Source organism: Triticum urartu, chromosome 5, assembly GCF_003073215.2.
Source record: "Triticum urartu cultivar G1812 chromosome 5, Tu2.1, whole genome shotgun sequence".
Classification (NCBI taxonomy): domain Eukaryota; kingdom Viridiplantae; phylum Streptophyta; class Magnoliopsida; order Poales; family Poaceae; genus Triticum; species Triticum urartu.
The window spans coordinates 417,849,160-417,858,466 of record NC_053026.1 but is presented as its reverse complement, the minus strand read 5'-3'; the positions used below and the strand labels follow the sequence as shown (position 1 = coordinate 417,858,466).

The 9,307-nt window shown below is 48.0% G+C and overlaps 1 protein-coding gene across 1 annotated transcript in view; it reads right to left on the bottom strand.

The window, feature by feature from the left end:
- The window catches only part of LOC125509441 (kinesin-like protein KIN-7I), a 39,779-nt gene extending 31,116 nt beyond the window's left edge, over positions 1-8,663 (bottom strand). The window contains exons 1-9 of the mRNA XM_048674422.1: positions 8,395-8,663; positions 8,220-8,309; positions 7,729-7,847; positions 6,105-6,218; positions 5,932-6,013; positions 5,788-5,855; positions 5,648-5,719; positions 4,848-4,993; positions 4,663-4,765 (exon numbers count right to left, since the gene is read on the bottom strand). Coding sequence (XP_048530379.1) covers positions 4,663-4,765; positions 4,848-4,993; positions 5,648-5,719; positions 5,788-5,855; positions 5,932-6,013; positions 6,105-6,218; positions 7,729-7,847; positions 8,220-8,309; positions 8,395-8,521 — 921 coding nt within the window. The 5' untranslated portion in view covers positions 8,522-8,663. The remainder of the gene's footprint in view (positions 1-4,662; positions 4,766-4,847; positions 4,994-5,647; positions 5,720-5,787; positions 5,856-5,931; positions 6,014-6,104; positions 6,219-7,728; positions 7,848-8,219; positions 8,310-8,394) is intronic.
- Positions 8,664-9,307: the final 644 nt, after the last annotated feature.

Genomic DNA, 9,307 nt, shown 5'->3' with positions numbered 1-9,307 from the left:
CCTTCCGACGCCTTTCGCAGGCAGAGCAGCTCGAGCGCCGCCGCCTAGGGCTGTGCTTTAACTGTGACGCACCCTATGCCCCGGGCCATGTCTGCCCGCGCCTCTTCTACTTGGAGACGGTCGACGAGACGGAGGACAATACCCCCGATGATGGACTCGGCGACCCAGCCGCCGCCGAGGCTACGGCCCTTGTCGTCTCCCTTCATGCGTTGGCCGGCATCCGTAATGAGCGGACTATGCTTATACCGGTCACGATCCGTGGCGAGACTCTGGTGGCTCTCTTGGACACGGGTTCTACACATAACTTCCTACCTGAGGCTACTATGCGGCGCCTTGAGCTACAGCCGACAGGCGGGGAGCAGCTACGGGTCACCGTCGCTAATGGCGACCGCCTCCGCTGCCATGGGCTCGCTCGGGACGTACCCATTACTATCGGCGACGAGCACTTCACCATCACTTGTGCCGGCATCGACTTGGGCTGCTTCGACTTCATCCTCGGCGTTGACTTTTTGCGGGCTCTCGAACCCATCCTTTGGGACTTCGACGCCCTGACGATGACCTTCTGGCGCCTCGGCCGCCGCATCCGGTGGGAGGGCGTTGGAGGCGCCCCGGCGTCGCCCCCGCTCCAGCTGGTCGCGGCTACCACTGAGGCCGAGCATCCGCTGTTGGATAACCTCCTGCAGCAGCACAGTGATCTCTTTGCAGAACCCCAGGGCCTTCCGCCGGCCTGGGTCTACGACCACCGTATTCATCTCCTGCCGGGCTCGGCGCCGGTGGCAGTACGGCCCTACCGGTACCCCCAGCTGCAGAAGGACGAGTTGGAGCGGCAGTGTGCACTCATGCTTGCCGCGGGCATTATCCGGATATCCACATCACCATTCACGGCGCCGGTCCTCCTCGTCCGCAAGTCGGACGGCACGTGGCGTTTCTGCATCGACTACCGCGCCCTTAATGCTCTCACACTTAAGGATAAGTTCCCTATTCCGGTGGTCGATGAACTCCTGGATGAACTACATGGGGCACGCTTCTTCACCAAACTGGACCTCCGGTCGGGGTATCATCAGGTGCGCATGCATCCAGACGACATCGCCAAGACGGCGTTTCGGACTCATCACGGCCACTTCGAGTTCTTGGTGATGCCCTTTGGCCTCCCCAACGCCCCGGCGACATTTCAGGCCTTGATGAACGATGTCCTCCGGCCCTACTTACGTTGGTTTGTGCTCGTTTTCTTGATGACATTCTTATCTACAGCGCCTCTTGGGCAGAGCACCTCCAGCATGTGGCCATCGTCTTCAACGAGCTTCAGGCGCATCATCTTCATCTTAAGCGCTCGAAGTGCTCGTTCGGGACGCCTTCGGTCGCTTACCTCGGCCACGTCATCTCGGCTGAGGGAGTGGCCATAGACGCAGACAAGGTGGCGGCCGTCGCCGCCTGGCCGATTACGCAGTCTCCGCGGGCTCTTCGCGGGTTTCTTGGCCTCGCGGGGTACTACCGGAAGTTCATCCGGGAATTTGGCCTCATCGCGGCCCCACTCACGCGTCTCCTCCGTCGCGATGCCTTCTCTTGGGATGAGGAGGCCACTTCAGCATTCGAGGCCCTCAAGGGGGCCCTCACGACGGGACCCGTACTGCAGATGCCGGATTTCGACCTCCCCTTCACCGTTGACTGCGACGCCTCCGGTACGGGGTTCGGTGCGGTCCTGCATCAGGGCGATGGACCCCTTGCTTTCTTCAGCCGCCCCTTTGCCGCACGCCATCTTAAGCTGGCGGCGTATGAGCGTGAGCTCATTGGGTTGGTGCAGGCAGTACGCCATTGGCGGCCCTATCTTTGGGGTCGTTCCTTCCAGATCCGCACAGACCATTACAGCCTCAAGTTCATGCTGGATCAGAGGCTCTCGACAGTACCCCAGCACCAGTGGATCAGTAAACTCTTTGGCTTTGACTTCACCGTCGAGTACCGGTCGGGTCGTCTTAACACCGTCGCCGACGCCTTATCTCGGCGTGATGCCGATGTGGACGACGGTACGGCGGAGGGAGCGGCTTTCTGCATCCTCACCGGGCCCTCTTTCGCCCTCTGCGTCGACATCCGCCAGGCGACCGCTGCCGCGGCCGACTCCCTCCTCCTGCAGCAGCAGCTGGCGGCGGGAGAGCTGGAGGAGCCGTGGCGCCTCGCCGATGGCCTGCTTCTCCATGGGCGCCGGGTCTTCGTTCCAGCGCACGACGATCTTCGCCAGCAGGTGCTGCGCCTCGCCCACTCGACGGGCCATGAGGGTGTGCAGAAGACACTCCATCGTCTCCGAGCCGACTTCTACATTCCCAGTGATCGTGCCCTGGTCCGTGACTGGGTACGGTCTTGTGTGACGTGCCAGCGCAACAAAACGGAGACTCTACGGCCGGCTGGCATGCTTCAGCCCTTGGAGGTTCCGTCTCAGGTTTGGGCGGACATCTCCATGGACTTCATCGAGGGCCTTCCCAAGGTGGGCGGCAAGTCCGTCATCCTCACGGTGGTCGACCGCTTCTCCAAGTATGCTCATTTCATCGCACTTGGCCATCCCTATTCAGCGGCATCTGTCGCACGGGCCTTCTTCGATGGCATTGTCCGTCTCCACGGGTTTCCTTCTTCGATCGTCAGTGATCGGGACCCCGTGCTTACAGGACACGTGTGGCGCGACCTTTTCCGGCTGGCGGGCGTGAAGCTACGCCTGAGCACCGCCTTCCACCCTCAGACGGATGGCCAGTCTAAGATAGTTAACAAGGTGATTGCCATGTATTTGCGTTGTGTTACAGGTGATCGCCCTCGCGCATGGGTGGACTGGCTCTCGTGGGCGGAGTACTGCTACAACACCTCTTATCACTCCGCCCTCCGTGCTACGTCTTTTGAGGTGGTGTATGGCCGGCCACCCCAGCCGATCCTTCGGTTGATCCGGCCTTGGCACGGACCGAGGCAGCCGGGGCTCTTCTGAGGAGCCGTGATGAGATGCTCGCGGAGGTCCAGCAACGGCTCCTACAGGCCCAGCAGTTGGCCAAACATTACTATGATGGCCACCATCGCAAGGCGGAGTTCGTGGTGGGTGATTGGGTCTGGCTGCGTCTACTTCACCGCTCTACGCAGTCCTTGGACCCACGCGCGAGGAAGAAGCTCGGTCCTCGCTATGCCGGTCCCTTTGCTATCCTGGAACGCATTGGGAAAGTGGCTTACCGTCTTCAGCTTCCGGCAGGCGCTTGGATCCATGATGTCTTCCATGTCAGGCTGCTCAAGCCATTCCGCGGCGAGCCACCCGCGGCACCGCCGACACTTCCACCGATCACGGACGGGCGCCTACTTCCTGAGCCAGAGAAGGCGTTGAAGGCTCAGCTGCGCCGAGGCTCCTGGTACGTGTTGATTCAGTGGACCGGACTACCAGAGGAGGACGCTACTTGGGAGCAGCGCGCGGAGTTCCGCCAGCACTACCCTGACTTTCAGCTCGAGGACGAGCTGTTTGCGCAGGCGGGGAGAGATGTTATGACCGGCCAGGTCTATGGCCGCAGGGGGCCCACTGGGCAGGCTTAGGCCTCAAGTTATCTTAGTTTTATTTTCAGATTATGGTTATATATACAAGTTGTAAGACTATTTCGAGAATTAAGCAATAAGACTATTCTATTGCCCGGCTCCCAGAGGAGCCGGAACCCTAACCCTAGCCGCCTCCTTCCTGCGCCGCCGCCGCCCAACCGCAAGGACGGCGCCTCGCCGCCGGCCGCCGCGCTCCAGCCCTCGCCCAACTCCCTCCTTCCCCTACACCCTACGCCCTAGGCAGGGCCGAACCCTAGCTCCTAACATGTAACATATCTGTCCATTCCTAACTTACAGAAGAAAAAAATACCAATGTCCTTAAAGACTATCCCGCAACGAACTGGCCTGTCACCTGTTTTTCTCCACTTAACAATGAGAATTATATGTGTGGATTTCTTTGATGGAAGCATTGTGAAAAACTAGTTTTCCTTATGTAAGGCCTTGATTAGATTGTCGTGTTCCCTCTAATACACCTGTAAAATAAATACAGGTCTCGGCTCGTCGTTTCGTTTCCAGCCGAAATTTGCTACGCGGCCGGTAAGATACAAATGTAAAGTAAACACCCATGTATTTACTTACAACCATTCCAAGCGCGCCCTAAAAGGGTTATCATATAATATTGCAAAGCTACCATTATGTTAATATTGCTTTTTTAAATTTACACTCGAGAATTCCCCACAGATCTTATTTTGATTAAGGGTATTATTGTAAATTTTCAGTTCGCCAATCAAGCCACATGAATACATGACAAGGTAATAGTTGCGGCTAGCCGACTAATGACTGACCTATGACGCAATACCTAAAATTAAAATTAAAATGGAATCCATTTTAATGACCAAGAGGATGTCATGATAATCATTTTATAATTTCCAACACCATATAATTAACCGGCAAATAAAATTAAACAGTTGATTTTTTTTGCGGGAATTAAACAATTGAAATTACAATAGCAATGCACAAGAAATGATAAATACTTGTGGTTCATACTTTACTGTCCAAATATGCAGTGAGTGAGAAAAGAGAAAACACCTAATATCTGTGTATTCTACCTCCAATACCAAGCAATATAGGAACCGGTCAATAAGAGATAGGGAGATGTTTAATATAGCATACCTGTGCAAGTGTTATATTACAAATGATAGCTGTGTTAGCATTTCCACCCAGAGCAGGTTGCAATATCCTTGTCAACTTACTATCTCGGTAAGGAACGTGCCCCCTGATTATGAAATCCATTACTAAATGAACCCAAAAGGGAGAATCAAATCAACTTGAGTCGTTGTAAGAAGTTTCTAACTTACCCCTGGCCCTTTATGCCTTCACTTAGTTTCTTGATTACTGTTCCGAGAGTCATTAGACTTTTGTTAATGTGGGAACCCTCCTTAAGTCTCACACCTTCTGCACCCGTCTTTGCAGCACGTTCTGAACCAGCTAAGTCCACCAGATTCTAAAATGTGAAAATACATGTCAATTGCAACATAACAAAACAAACCCTGGCGGACAATAATTGAATAAAGTGCAACCACTAGTGCAAGAGAGATAATGTTTTGCCTCCTCCATAATCACAAATAAGTAACGCTTGACATGCCTCAGATCAAAAAATTAAAACGTCTGACTGTGAGTATCATTTTAATTATTCCATAATTTGTCTTGAAAAATATTTTCAGAATATTATATTTTCTAAGTCTTTATATTGTATTATTGTATAATAAATTAGTGTTCAAAGTTACATCTTGAAGACCGTGTCAATGTCTACAACGTCACTTTTTGTGATATGGAGGGAGTAGCAATTTAGTTTTAGTCTGCGATTAGTTATTGTTTTGATTCAAGGCAATATTTTCATTTAAATGCACCTATTTTAGTCATCATAAAAAATCAAATGCACATGTTGTTTCCTTATTGATATGTGTGTTAAAGAGAAATGTGAAATACTCCCTCCATAACAAAATGTACGACGTTTTTATGCTCTATGCAAAACAAAAAACGTCTTATATTTTGGTAGAGGGAGAAATATTTTTTGTGCGTTTCACGCGTATAAAGCTAAAAGAAGAAGTAACTTGGACAAAAGTTTGTGCTAGTTAAAACTGAGAATTGTGTGTACCAGAACAGAAACTCGAACAGCATCACAAGAATCTGTATCACTGTCATCAGCTTTATCTCGACTCTCAATAACCTGAGTAATTTGTGGCATAAGATAGGTTGATATTGCATATAGGACAGCACAATGGAATCTAAGCATACCATGCGAAATATGGTATGAGAACGACTGCTGTAGACATTCATATTTGTCTCCCCGATATGACGGTGGGCTGCAATTTTTCTAATAATTATTAAAATAAGTTAATCATAAATTAATTGAGATACCAAACAGTAAAAAAAACTTACATTCTCCAAATGACACAAACTTCAAGACTTGTTCAGGACAGGTTACAATTTCCTCGCTTAAGCCAGCAACATATATACCTCTCTACAAACAAGAATATCAATACGAAGAGCAAGGAGGATACATAGTATTTCAAAATAGTGTTAATTATTTGATACCAATTATGAAATATTACCTCATAATTCTCATGAATCTGCAATTTTCGATGTTCTGGGACAAGAAGATCATTTATTTCTTCATTATAAATCTCCATATAAGACATGCGGACAAGAAATTCTCTATCCATATGCTAAAATTGTAAAAAATTAAGTCAGGCAGAATTATACACAATAGGCAATGAAAACTATAAGCAAAGTCTCATAGTGTACAAAGGTGATTTCCTATTAAACACAGAGGTAGTTAAGAGTACTTTAAACAGGCCTTAAAAATACCAAGCTGGTCACATTAGCCTTTATGACCATTTGCATCTCAACTTTTTTTACACCGTGAAAACATAGTACGAACATAAGAAGACATCAAGTACATAATACTTCCTCCGTTCCTAAATATTTGTCTTTCTAGAGATTTCAACAAATGACTACACACGGAGCAAAATGAGTGAATCTATACTCTAAAATATGTCTATATACATCCGTATGTGGTAGTCCATTTGAAATCTCTAGAAAGACAAATATTTAGGAACGGAGGGAGTATATCATAACTGACAGACAAACTTATCCAAACATATCTCCCTTCAATCTCATAACTGTATATTAAAAGCACAATGCGACAGAAAAAGAGAGAAATGTCAAAAAAAATCCACAAAAGAGTCTGACGGACTTATTTTTGATAAGTTAGTCAAAACCAATAGATCTTTATAATCATGCCTAGACAGGCCGAGCAATAGATTATCATAATTGTTTCTAAGATCACAACAGTATATCCTTATAACTAATAACTAATCTGCATGCAACCTTGAATCTAATAAAAAGGAATGGGATGCAAGTAGAGTCCCAATCCACAAAAGAGTCTGATGGACTTATTTTTGATAAGTTAGTCAAAACCAATAGATCTTCATAATCATGCCTAGACAGACCGAGCAATAGATTATCATAATTGTTTCTAAGATCACAACAGTATATCCTTATAACTAATAACTAATCTGCACGCAACCTTGAATCTAACAAAAAGGAACGGGATGCAAGTAGAGTCCCAATCCAATGTGTTTCTCCCTGTGTATTCTCTTTTTTTTCGCCCTCAAAAATAATCTCATGCATGCAGACTTGACACGAAACATAGATTTGCTAAATTCACGGTTCTCAAAATATTATAGATATTAGTTATGGTTCACCGAGTTGATCGCAGCTGATATTTTTTTTCTAACTACAGTTAGGCATCATCCGCTTTAATTTCTAGATGTAATGTCAAATGTGCTCATCAAATTCATGCACCGCCCTAACATCATATAAAAAACACCGACTGGCTAGCAACATGAGCTTCAGTTTTGCGTACTGATACCTCATAGGGCAACAACATTTACAATTTAACAATCTGCAAACTGACAATCTGAACTTTAATATTGTGCCATTCATAATATTGTATTTCTACGAGTAGCATAACAATATATCTTTATGTGGGCACAAACATTTACCACGCAATTGTGCAGGACACGTACTAGTTGCACAGAATAAAAAATGACAGTTAGACAGTACTCTAATAGCCAAATGCAATAACTGTGTATATGTTGTAAGCAATCCGCGATACACATTACACAGTAAGCAGAATAAAGATTGACTGATGAGAATGGACATACAAATCACCTGCTGTATAGTTCTAAATAAATCATGAACCGCAAGCGGTATTATTCCAGGTTCATTAGCAGATCCTCTCATTGTATAGGTCTTTCCACTGTTAGTTTGTCCATATGCAAAAACAGTGCCTGTCATACAAGGAAAAGGACCAAACATTTCATTAATACCCACATGCTGCCAGAATGATGGAGAAAACTCTATTTTGCAGATAGTTCACAAAAGATCTAATAAACAAATAATAGATTTAAGAAGGCGCAAGCAAGAATATTGTACAGTGGTGTTTTATGGAACTAGAGTTCGTGTGATTATAAATTGTAGTACATTGCTCGTCCTCTATCAGTTGCAATTGAGAGGTGAGAACATTATTATCAAGCACCACTAGGTAAGAAGCGAAAGAGCCCAATATTACGGCCCTCGGATTCTCCTCAGAGCTAGAGTCAATTTTCAACTTAGCAAGTTCTAGAAATCAGAATTCGAAATGGTGCCTACGAAATGTTTACCGTTGAACCCTTGCACGGCAGAGTCGACGATGTGCTTGGTGCGGGCCCCGTAGATGTCCGCCGTGTGACAGTCCTCGCCGAAAATCCTGTCTGCGGAGAACGAAATAGAGGGCAACCTATGAGCAAGCCCGCGGTCCGAGGCGAGGGTGTGTGCGGAGGGGGGCGGATTCCTCACCGAATTCGAAGCGAATGGAGGGCTGGGCGGTGAGCGCGACGGCGTTTCCGGAGATCCGCCACGGGCTGCTCTGCGCGTCCTCCGGCGGGAGCGGCCGCGCGCGCACGGTGACGTGGATCCGGTCCATCGCCGGCCGCCGCGGGTCGAGGGGACTCCGCCGGGCCGGAGCGGCGGTGGGGTTTGCTGATTGGGGGTTCTGGCGAGAGGAAGCGAGGGCAGTGGGGGCTTTCGATTTCGTGGGTGTCCGCAGCTAATTTCGTATTCCCGCTCGCAGATTTTTTTTTTTTAGAGCGGCTCGCAGAAAGTGAAGTGAGCCGAAGAACGGTGGACAGTTGTTGGTTGGGATATTGATGGGCTGTAGAGCCCAGAACTGAGGCCCAAAGCGTTGCAGAAAGCCCTAAAGAAATGTGCACCGGAATTATTGTTTTTAGGCTAGAATGTGAACGAAATGAATTTCATTTTTCATAGTTTGGAATTTAGAACTTCAAATATCACCAGCGTGCACCAAATTCAAGCATATTTTTCTCGATTTTGAACCTTATAAGAAATGTAAACATGTAATGCACAATAAATGAGTAAATTGCATAAAACCACCACTTTGAGGGCTAGATTTGCGAAAAACACTAGGATACAGATTCTCTGCAGAAAACATCACGTCTTGCGTAATTGTTTTGCAAAAACCACTGATCAGCGGATCGGGCTGAGTTAAGTGAGTTTATGACAGGTGGGGCCCGTTTTTCGCGTACGTGGCACTCCAGACCGTCCCGACAGCCGTTAGACGGCGTTAGACGGCGTCGTTCGGTCCTAGCAGTCAAAAGCGCGAATCATTACTCCTTCTCCACTCTGCTCGCTCGCTCTCTTCTCGCTCTCGCTCTGTTCTTGGTCGTTGCACCCGTCGCTGCCGCGCCGCTCC